Source organism: Ictidomys tridecemlineatus, chromosome 9 (genome assembly GCF_052094955.1).
Source record: "Ictidomys tridecemlineatus isolate mIctTri1 chromosome 9, mIctTri1.hap1, whole genome shotgun sequence".
NCBI lineage: Eukaryota > Metazoa > Chordata > Mammalia > Rodentia > Sciuridae > Ictidomys > Ictidomys tridecemlineatus.
In genome coordinates this window covers 102,932,715-102,944,731 of record NC_135485.1, presented here as the reverse complement: position 1 = coordinate 102,944,731, position 12,017 = coordinate 102,932,715, and the positions used below count along the sequence as shown (strand labels likewise).

The following is a 12,017-nucleotide window of genomic DNA, read 5'->3' as shown; positions in this document are numbered from 1 at the left end:
CTAGTTACATTGCCACCCAGAATGTATAAGGATTCTGTTAGTAGAGAAGAAGGTGACAGTGGCAGCAACAGTTTTGCCATAGAATTCTTAGGCAAGGTTTATATTTTCATGTGGTTTGAGTTTTCCAAACTTTAATTGGCTTATTTGTAAGACAAAAAATAATATTTGGCATTGTTATATGTGGATTGGCTGTTAAATGAGGATTGTATACACACACATACACAATCATACACATATATATGTATATATGCATACATATATACATATGTAATTAAATACATTTAATATATGTATAAATAATATATAATATTTAGGGCTGGGGATATAGCTCAGTCAAGTGCTTGCTTCACATGCACAAGGCCCTGGGTTCAATCCCCAGCACCCCCCCAAAAAAAAAAAACATATAATATTTAATGTAAGTACATGTTGAGTTCAATCCTCAGCACCACGTAAAAGTAAATAAATAAAATAAAGTTATTGTGTCCAACTACAACTAAAAAATAAATATTAAAAAAGAATAGTATGTATTTCACAGAAAGTGCTCAAAAATGTTATCTATTTCTATTATAAAAGTTAATAATATAGAAATTTTAGTTGCTTGTTATAATCATCTTGAATATTTATGAGAGGCTACATCTTTTTTGTTTAAATAGGCTAATAATTTCCCTGCCTTCTTTATGAACTTAATGCATGGAATCAATTTTAATTATGTATTAGATATTTTGAAAATATTTTCTCAGACACACAATAATTTTCAGATTTATTTTGGTCTAATCTTCTAGATACTTCAAAACTAAAAGTAAACTATCTAGTTCAGATATTGCATTCCTGTACTCAAAACCTGTAAGTTTTAATTTTTTTTTTTCCCTCAGACCTGGAAAACAAGATGGTTCACTTTGCACAGAAATGAACTGAAATACTTCAAAGACCAGATGGTGAGATACATATTTTTCTTTAAAAACCAACTCTTTAGATAAAAGGAACATCTGCCTTTAAAAATCCCTGAAATTCTCCTTCTGTCCACCTGAAACAATAAATGATTGGAGATGAGTTCCCGATTCCTGATATGAATAGAGTTCTTTTGCAAAGACAAGACGTGTATCCCAGAGTTTCCCTGTTGCCCTGGCTGAACTATTGTTCTCTAGGGCACATAATTCCTTCTGTGTAGGGTAACAGAATTTTTCTTTTGCCACAATTTGTTAACTATCACTCTCCAGCAATTTCTCTGTTTATTAAAATATGTCCATTCCCATGCCCATTTTATTATGCCAATTTAAGATTATTTTATTTCTTCTCACTTTCTTTATAAAAAATTTCTGAGAAAGTAAAAGTTTTAAAAGAGAGAAAAATAACACTCCCTTCCATGGGTAAAAATCCATCTCTGTCAAATGTAAGTTGATAGAGGCAATGTCTTTCTTCTTAATGCTTACTTTCATGAAAGGCTAATTCTAAAACCAGAGGGGTGGGTAACTTTCCTTCAAACGTCTTATATATATATATATATATATATATATATATATATTATATATATCAGTCCTCTTAGAGAAAAAAAACTGACAGTTGTACCTGGTGGAAGTCTTTATTTTTAAAATTTGTTCTTTTTAGTTATACATGATATATTTATACAAACATGGAGTACATATTATTCTAATAAGTCTGATTAGATGATAAATGATGGACGGATTGATGTGATTATTTTTATGATGACGTAGGTTGCTCTTTCTGTTTTATTTTTTAAGTCTCCAGAGCCAATTCGGATCCTAGACCTAAGGGAATGTTCAGCTGTTCAATTTGATTATTCACAGGAAAGGGTAAACTGTTTTTGGTAAGTTGGTTTTTCTTTCTTTTCTTTTTATAAAGGAAATGTTTTTAAAAGTCTTCTTTTCAGACACTTATTTTAGCTCAGGAATAAAAAGCTGTATGACTTAATGTCTCCTTACGTGTGGAACTGAGGGATGTGGATTCACCATCAGACAGTGCATACATGTTAGGCCTGCTTTCATCTGTGTAAAATATTACCTCACGTAAAGAGGTCTAAACAAATTGGCAGAGCCGGGCGCCATGGTGCACACCTGTTATCCCAGCGGCTCTGGAGGCTGAGACAGGAGGATCGCAAGTTCAAAGCCAGCCTCAAAGCCAGCCTCAGCAAAAGCAAGATGCTAAGCAATTCAGTGAGACCCTGTCTTTAAGTAAAATACAAAATAGGACTGTGGATGTGGCTCAGAGGCCAAGTACCCCTGAGTTCAATCCTCGACACCCCTCCCCACCCACATACACAAATTCGCAAGTGGCCTGGGTTTGGCTGTGTGCCATAACATATATGATATAAATTCTGCATTGTGAACATTCACATTTTTTTGTTTGTTTGTACTGGGGATTAAATCCAGAACCATAACATGCACTAACTAGGCAAGCACTCCACCAGTGAGCTATACCTTCAACCCTTTTTTAAATTTTGAGACAGAATTTTTGCTAAATTACCCAAACTGACCTCAAACTTGCATTCTTCCTGATTCAGCCTCACCCTCCCTGGATTATAGGCACACCTGGCTATTCACAACTTAGCTTTCTTTCTTTCAGGTTTTCCTCCAAAATTTTAATATAATTTTGTTGACTCCAATGATGGGCAACTTATTTTATTATTACAATTTATGGCAATTGCACAAAAATGTTTTGTTCTAATATTAGCATATTATGAACTTTTTCTAACTGGAAGAAATAAAGTATCTTGAGAAGGAGTGTTTTAATTTTTACCAATTTATATCTTCAAGTTGTTCGTGTATACTTAAGTTGGAAGACATGTATACTCTTTACCTAGATTCATCAATGTTTTGTTATATTTATCACTTTTTTCCCCCTGAACCAATTGTAAACATCATGGCTAAAAGCTTAAGTATGTATCTTCTGAGAATAAACATGTTATCTGCAGAACAATACTGTCATTATCACACCTGACAAAACTCATGGTAATTCTATAATATCAACCAGCAATAGATATCTTTTTAAAAATTTGCATAAAGGTGCCATATGAGCTAGCAGAGTTTTATTTTTCTCATGTAACAGGAAATGGAGAAGCAGGCAGCTTCCACAGCAAGGCCAAGTCCAGTGTCTTTGCAGTTCTCTTGGCCTTTCCTCATGATGGCTACTTCAGAGTCAAGTGGCTACTCCAAATTTAGGCCACTTGTTTTCATAGATCTGAAGAAAGATGTAGGAATGATGTAAGGTTACATCTGTCCCTTTGTACCAGGAAAGCCAATCTTTCTCCAGAAAGTTCCCTATAGACTTCCCCTTATAATTCACTGGCCACAATGGGGCCATCATCATCATCATCCCTAGCATCAGGGAAGGCTAGGAAAGTGAGAGCATAATCATAACTGACCGTTTAGGATTCATTGCCTGGGGTTCTGTTAGCATGAAGAAAATTATCTGTATTAATGGGTACCTAAGGGTCTCCCACAAAGAGTATCAATGACAATTCTAGAAATCAGTTTCACAGAGTGTGTACAATACCAGTATCACCCCCTCCCCCTGCAATGTCTACTCACTCCTTAACTGAATCTCACATAAGGTTTTGCCTTCTACACACAGACTCTTACTACTCAGCATTAATTATTGGTGTCAGCAAAATATGTTAGTTGGGCTTTAGGATAATAGAAACCTTCTGAATTTTTAGCTCAAGCCTTTTTTTCACAAATGATCTTAGTATTTTTCATCTAGACTGAATGTTCAGGAAGGATGGGCAAGATATAAGTTAGGGCTAGCCCTTATCATGCCAGTGATTTTGACTGTATAATCAAAGACAATCAAATGATGAATTACTACATATTTAGAAATAGTCCTCTGTGTCAGTAGGAAAGTTTAACTTCCTTCCAGTAGACGTTAACTCAGGGTCAGAAATAGGCTAGTTGAGGAGCTTTATTGTCTCTTTTCCTCTCCCAAATAACTGCCTACATCCACTGAAGACAGGGGTTTCCTCATTAAAGCTAGCTACCACAAAGGAGTTCTTTCCGCGTACTCTCATCTGTCTTGCGTATTCTTTGAATCATATCACAGGTTCTGAATCATCTAAGAACCCAGTTGACACACAAGTGTTATATATAAGCCTGTACTGTGTGTTCAGTTCAAGATATGTATAGTGAAGGAGCTGGGGCAGCCTGGACATAGTTTTTCCCTCTTTTTTGAAGTCTCATTGGAGAATATAAACCTTGCCTATAACGATAATATGAATCTACAACTTCCTACATGTTTCTGCAGTTTGTTGGCAGCTATAGCTCTGTCTATACTAGTTCTTCAAGTTACTTCTTACTCAGGTCCTTTATCAATGCTTTTTTCTTTTGGAATATTCTAATTAGTGTTCCACTAATACATATTCAATCTACCACCTGGAGTAGCTAACATTCTTTATTTTGTCTTATCAGCTTAGTATTTCCATTCAGGACATTTTATCTCTGTGCAAAGACAGGAGTAGAAGCGGATGAATGGATCAAAATATTACGATGGAAATTGGTGAGTTATAAAAAGTCTTTAAGTGTTCAGTCCCGAGAAATGATGTTGAGGATTTCAAACGTATTTCTGTTGAGTCAGACTATTCCCAAGAATCTAAGGGATGTCATTTGCAGGCTTATGGAATAGTCTGTTTCTTCTCTGGGGGACAGAAAAAAAGATGGAGACATGATTGTAAAAAGAAAGAGCTTATTTGAATCTCAACCCTAGAGCCTTCCCTAGTGCCCCAGCATCTGTCACTTTGCCTTTAAGGTGTGCAGATTAGTCCAGGTTTGTCAGAAGGAGAGCATCTGGGACCAGAATGCCTCAGTGAGGAAAGCTGACTTATTTCTCTAGCTAAAAATTCTTCCAAATGGTCAGAAATTTTCCTATAAATACCATGTATGAATCCATTTTTTTTGTTATAGCAAAATACTTTAGGCAATTACTTATGAAGAGAAAGAAAAATCAGATTGCCAAAAAGGAAGTCAGAGAGTGACAAAGGTCAGCCAGGCTCAGACATTTATATCAACTTGCTTTTGTGAAAACTCACTCCAGGCAACCAGTATTTCCTTCCAAGGGCAGCACACTCCTGACCCACAAGCCTCCCACTAAGCCCCACCTCTTAAAGGTTCCATCACCTCTTAATATTGCCACCCTGGGGACCAAGCCTTTTCATATAGATCTTTTAGGGACACACTTAAACATACCAACCTACAGCATACCAATTAAAATCTTTGATGTTTTAAAAAGTGAAACACTTGTTTCCTAATTATTATTTATGTGTGTGAAATTATTTAATAGGCCTGGTACTGTGGCACACACCTGTAAGGCTTGGTAGGCTGAGGCAGGAGGATCATGAGTTCAAAGTCAGCCTCAGCAATGGTGAGGTGCTAAGCAACTCAGTGAGACCCTGTCTCTAAATAAAATACAAAAAATAGGGCTGGAGATGTGGCTCCATGGTTGAGTGTCCCTGAGTTCAATCTCTGGTACCCCCTACCCCCAAAAAATCATCTGATAGGTGTTTCCTCATATCTGAGAATCTTGTTGGATAGGCCTTTCTAGATACTGGGATTTCTGCTCTTGGTAATTTTTTCAGTTTGAAATCTAAACTAATATGCCACTTATTTTGAGATTGTTCCAATGTATTTGATATTCAGCAAGGAAATACTTTGCCTTATGAAACCTTTGTTCAGATATGAATTAATTTCTTATCTTTACTATCCAAGTGACACATAATCATTATACACAAATTAAAGTAAAAATGTATCAAATGCACATTTTCAGATTTCTCCCTGTGCAAATATTTTAAAACAAAATTTAACCATTCTCTGGTATTATTTATTCATTCCACTTAGCAATATATTATAAACATCTTTCCATATCAACAATTTTAGATTTTTATCACCCTTTTTGATCCATTGAGTAGTGTTGCATTTTATAGATTATTGTAAGTTTTAGACTAATTCCAAAATTGTGCTTTCTAGCAACCGCTTTATAAATGTCTCCTGGGAAAAATACAGATTAATGCAGGGAGTGGGGCGTGATAATTTATAGTTACGTGGCTTCTTTACTAATCAGCATGTCTTATTTAATACTTCAGAGATTATTCTTGATATCACTTTATAATAGATACACATGTGTTTTATTTCAGTCACAAATCAGAAAACAGCTCAATCGAGAGGAAAGCACAATCCGATCTCAGTCATTCATCTTTAAATAGATCTTTCTCACCAAAGAGTGGCCTTGGCCCTGAGCAAGGTGGAATGCTCCCTGGTACTGTGATACATAGCAGGATTCAGATGAAAGCTGACCAAGGATTTTTCTTCAAAAGCAAATCAAAAGCAGATACTGACCAGGACCCATATACCATGTTCACAGACTCTTGGGAAACTGCTGCCGTTCCAAGATGTGGCCATGTCCAGCACACTGAAGCAATTGTTCTGAGAGAAATCAATGGACCCCCACCTCCAGGTCTGCTCACTCTCAGAACACATAATGCAAGATGAAGGGATTTTTGTCTTTACTCCAAGTAGCCCCCACGCTTGCTGACATGAGTTGTCGAGTTCCACTCTGGGTCAAGGTCAGCTCACTGACCTCGAAGTTGTGCTATTATGCAGGAAGTAAACAGTCGTATGTTTGGAAAGCTTAGACAGCTTCTTTATAAAGTATATGGAGATAGCAGACACCAAGGATTTTTTGAAGGAGAGGTTGTTTTTTGCTTTTTTGTTCTTTATACAAAAGTCAAAAACTGTTTCCAAAACTAAAATGGAACCTGCTTATTGAATTTATTTTCTCTTTTAAAAGCCTTAGAAATCTAGTGTGTCTTTCACTTCTAATGATAAAACTATGAGAACTAAATGTCCTATGGGCAATTATGTGGGACAATAAAGGTACATGAAGATACAATTTAAAAACATCACTTGATCATTTTGGGGGAAACATTTTGAAGCATGAAAACACATAAATTGAGGAAGGGTAACAAAGTGGTAGATAACTTGTAGTTCATAATAATTATTATTTTATCTATAATAATAATAGAGGACATGTAAGCAGTGGGTTATCTTTATCTGACATTTCTCCAAATGATCTGGAAGAGATTTCTCAAAGTGTGTTATAACAGTCCCTTTCCTATAATGAGCTATATAGGGTTAACTTCTAAGCCCCCTGGGCCTTACTAAAAGAGCAACTTCTATTGCCAGTTGAGGGAGTAACACTAAATCTACATGAAATATATAATAACGTGTTACACAGCTGTCGCAAAGCAGAGTAAGAAGACTTAAGTGAGAATGAAATGCTGGTGTCCAGAGTTCATAAGCAGATTCTAACTTTTTCTAATATCTTTATCGATCCTGCTTTTTGAGGCAGAAGTTTATGGTGCAAAGGTATGATATAACACTGCTCTTGCAGTCCCAAGGGATACCTTGTTAACCAAGTTCCCTCTATTATTTAAGCATTTAAGACTTGGAAATTGCAGTACATATTGTATGTTTCAACAAGGTTTTTAATGTATTTCATGTTTGTATTATACTGGATAAAATAGATGTCAAGTTAAAATGTATTATGTCAAGTTTGCAAAGTAGTATCAAATAACTCTCATATACATCTATACATCTATAGATGTATACTATACATCTCTTGTATGGTTTTCTTAAAAACGAGGGTGTTGCTTTGTGTAGGTAATATTGATTTTGCTTTTTGTAAAACATACCATGTTTATTTATATTCTTTGTTTCTGTTTAATAAATAAAAGCACAATTTTGCTGTTCATGTAGTAGCACATTTTTAGTCTTTGAAATTTAAAAGAAATACAATTGATAAATATCACAAAGCAATTATACTGAAGTTAAACTATGAGCCACAAAAGACTGGAAGTTGAAGAGGTAGTTTCAGTCCTGCTGGGTGTGATGCTGCATGCCTATGATACCAGCAACTCAGGAGGCTGACACAGAAGGATCACAAGTTCAAAGCCAGCCTCAACAACTTAACGAGGGCTTCAGCAACTTAGTGAGATCCTGTCTCAAAATTATAAAGAAATAAAAAATAAAAAGGGCTGAGAATGTTGCTCAGGGGTTAAGCACCCCTGGGTTTAATCCCTAATAACATAAAGAAAAAAAAAGAGATAGTTTCATTCCTTCAGAAATTCTTAATTAAATTATGGACAGGACAATAAACAGATATGTGGTGACAGTGCATAGAAGTAAATAATATAAACACTATAAGAGAGGTACACAAAGCTATATGATAGAAAGCAAGCTTCAATAAGAACAAAACCATTTGTGGTAGGTTCTGACATGGGGAGTTAACGCATATATCCACTAAGCACTTAGGACCAGGTAAGATTCTTCTCTGCAGTCTCCTAAATGGGTTATCTTTATCTGATATTTCTCCAAATGATCTGGAAGAGATTTCTCAAAGTGTTATAACAATCCCTTCCCTAGAATAAGCTGTATGGGGTCAACCTATATGCGCTCTGGGCCTTATTAAAGAACAACTTCTGTTGCCAGTTATGGGAGTAACACTAAGTCTACTTGAAATATATAATAATGTATTATACCGCTATTGCAGAGTAGAATAAGAGGTCTGAAGTGAAATTTTAACTTCCTAAAGAGGCTGAACTTCCAACTCCTGAGAGGAGCTGGGTGAGGGGTCCTCAGCTATTTCTCCAAATCCAAAACCAGGGAAGATGTTTGTGCCAATGCAGATCAGAGCAGGGGGATATGGAGAACAGTGAGTGAGGTGCCCATGTGAGGCCCCATCTGCTAATGGTATGTGCTTATCTAAAATGAAGTGCCCCAGGACACTGTCAAAGCATTAGCAGTTATTCTCAGAATTCCCTCTGGGAGAATCTTGGTACACAGGAGCAAAGTTCCCTCCAGAGCAGTAGAGTCACCCCCGTGGATGGAAAGTCCAGTACTGTTTCTGAGGGAAAGCAGCCCCATTCCAGAATCACTATCAGGACACTCAGTGGAGCAGGATCATCTTCCTCCACCCTGTGACATGCAAGAGAATGAGTTGGGTGTGCAGGTCATGGAATTAGGCTTGTGTCCCACTTCAGGCAGACAGCAAAAGAATTATTCTAATGAACATCAGTCCTACTTCTCTTCCCCTCCACCTCTGATTGGTTGCAGAGTAGAGCCATGTTTTTACCAAACTCTTCCCAATCAAGGGTGCTATAGTGCCTACAGAGTGTCATGTGTGGGCCAATGCTCTGCTCACTACAGATTTGGCTGCCTGGCCATGATTTCAAAACCATCTGTAGGGGAGGAACAGATTTTTATTTTTTAAAATTTGGAATCTATCATAGAGATTTATTAAAATTCAATTAAAAATGACTAGAAAAATGAAATAAAAAGCATAAACATCACAAACCCAAATTTTGTTATCAGATTCAAGAGACATAAATTTACTAATATCAAATTGGGTAAGTTTTTAAAGCACTCACACCCAATTTCTGTACTTATCTTGTAAAAGTGTGCAGAATGGTCCCATCTGTTGAGCACATTTTGAGTAGCACAGGTCTAAGTAACTAGCAGGTGAAAGAAAATGAGTCTTCTTGAGTAGAGAATCTACCTAAGGGTAAAGAGGCCTGGGGTGCAGACGTTTGGTTAATGGAATATGGGTATCATTATAGGGGGATGGTGATTCTAAACACATCCTTGCCTGTTACTTGGGCCTTCCTCTGCAAACCTAAAGGAGGTATTTGACTTAAGTCACCAGGAGAAAGACATTGAGATGGAAGTTCTATCATTTTTAGAGTGTGACAACATCTTTGGCCTTCGTTGTAGGATCCAGCAGCCTCTAGGTACTCACACTCTCAGGCAGAAGTAGCAGCAATGACCAGGGTTGAGGGGCATGGCTTATCCCAAAGGGTGGGAACAAAGCAAAGGAAATTGGCAGATGCCTCATGTTTTAAGAGTACATGTGTAGTCAGGTGTGATAGCAAAGGCCTGTAATTCCAGCGGCTCTTGAGGGTGAGGCAGGAGGATCACAAGTTCAAAGATAGCCTCAGCAACTTAGCAAGGCCCCAAGCAACTAAGTGAGACCCTGTCTCAAAAATATAAAAAGGGCTGAAGATGTGACTCAATGGCAAAGCAGTCCTGGGTTCAATTCCTAAATGTCTAAATTAATATATTTTCAAAAAATAAAAAATAAAAGAGTACATGAGAAGGGTTGTATGGGTACCCCTGGAAATATCTGAAATGCATTTGAGAGGGACTGGGTTTTCCACAGGGGTGAAAAAATAAGAATGGAGACAGAGAAGTAGGCATAAAGGGGTCCGTAAACTTATCTTGTGGTTATTTTCTTAGTCCAGATACATGCTTATCATAGACATACTCAACAACTGGTAAGGTCCCCCATTGATTCCTTGACTTGTGAAATGAGGGCTATTATAGCAAGAAAGGCCAATTGGAAAACATTAGAACTACCTCTGCCTGAGAAAATAATAAAAGTAATACCACATTCCTGGAGGGACTTTAAAAATTAGTGCCACCATCAAAGATGGGGTAGAGGTGGTGATTCCTTCCACAACCCCATTCAGCCCACCAATTTGTCCAATGCATAAAACACACAAACTTACCCCAGTGGTGACTCCAATTGCAACTGCTGTTAACAGACGTGATTTCACTGCTTGAGCAAGTTAACACACCCATTGGTCTAGTATGCGGCTATTGATCTCACAAAAATATTTTTTTTCCCTCAATACCTGTTAGTAAAGACTACTAGAAAGAGTTAGCTTTCAGCTGATAAGACTGACACATCTTCACTGTTCTGCAGCCAAATGTTACAATTTAGTTCACAAGGACCTTGATCACATTTCCTCCCACAAGACATTACACTGGTCCATTACATTGATGACATTATGCCAACTAAACAAGAAGTAGCGAAAACCATAAGCACTTTGGAAAGATATTTTTGTCTCAGACCATGGGAAATAAATCCAATAAGAATTCAGGTGCTTTCCATCTAAGTGAAATTTCTGAGAGTTCAATGGCATGGAGCCTGTCAAGATTTTTTGTTTCCCTGTACTGGGAATTGAACCCAGGGCTTCACATGCCGGGCAAGCAATATACAACTGAGCTACCATTCCTAATCACTTTAAAATTTTTTAAATTTGGAACAGGGTCATGCTGAGTTGCCCAACCTGGCCTTGAACTTACACTCCTCCTGCCTCAGACTCTTGAGTAGCTGGGCTTACACAACAAGCCACAGTGCCCAGCAAGGTTTCTCTTAATAGCAAGAATAATTTACATTCAACTGCTCCACAACCAAAAATGTGGCACGATACTAATGGATTTTTTGGATTTAGAAGACAACATATTTGTCATCTTGCTTATGGAATTCAGTGGTCTTACCATCCTGAAGCAGCTGGCTTGACAGCACAGTAGAATGGTCTTGATACTACATATGTCTAAATTACATGTAAATAATATTTTTTCCATAGCCAAGATGCAGAGTTATGGAATCAAGAGGTGGGAATGAAAGCAGCATCTCTCAATATTATCCCTAGTGTCCACTAGCACAATTTTTTGCTTTCTGTTTCCATGTTCTTATACTCTGCAGATCTAGAAGACTTTGTTCCAAAGAGGAATGCCTCCACTAGGAGACACAATAATGATTCTATTAAACTGGATGGGCTGTCACTCTTAACAATTTAGGCTCCTTGTTTCTGAATCAACAGATAAAGAAAGCAATTACTGTAATGGCAGGGGTTAGTGTCCTTAGTATTAGGGGAAAGTTGGCTGTTACCCCACAAAGGAAGTTGAAAAAAAAAATGTAAGTCTGGAATACAGAAGCTCTGCCAAGGGAACCTTAGTACCATCAACCCCTATGATTAAAATAATGAAAACTTACAAAACCGAATTCAGGCAGGACATCTCATGGCTCAGATTATTTAGGAGTAAAGATCTAGATTAGCCCACCAGGCAGAGCCAACAACAGCCAACATGCTTATTGAGAACAAAGGGAATATGGAGTAGGTCATGAAAGGTAGCTACAATCACCAGCCAAAAACATGTCCAGTTGGCAGAACT

At 37.2% G+C, this 12,017-nt stretch overlaps 1 protein-coding gene across 1 annotated transcript in view; it reads left to right on the top strand.

Moving 5' to 3' along the window:
• The window catches only part of Dapp1 (dual adaptor of phosphotyrosine and 3-phosphoinositides 1), a 50,201-nt gene extending 42,449 nt beyond the window's left edge, over nt 1-7,752 (top strand). Inside the window, exons 6-9 of the mRNA XM_005325755.4 lie at nt 873-935; nt 1,740-1,825; nt 4,419-4,506; nt 6,137-7,752. Coding sequence (XP_005325812.1) covers nt 873-935; nt 1,740-1,825; nt 4,419-4,506; nt 6,137-6,205 — 306 coding nt within the window. The 3' untranslated portion in view covers nt 6,206-7,752. The remainder of the gene's footprint in view (nt 1-872; nt 936-1,739; nt 1,826-4,418; nt 4,507-6,136) is intronic.
• Nucleotides 7,753-12,017: the final 4,265 nt, after the last annotated feature.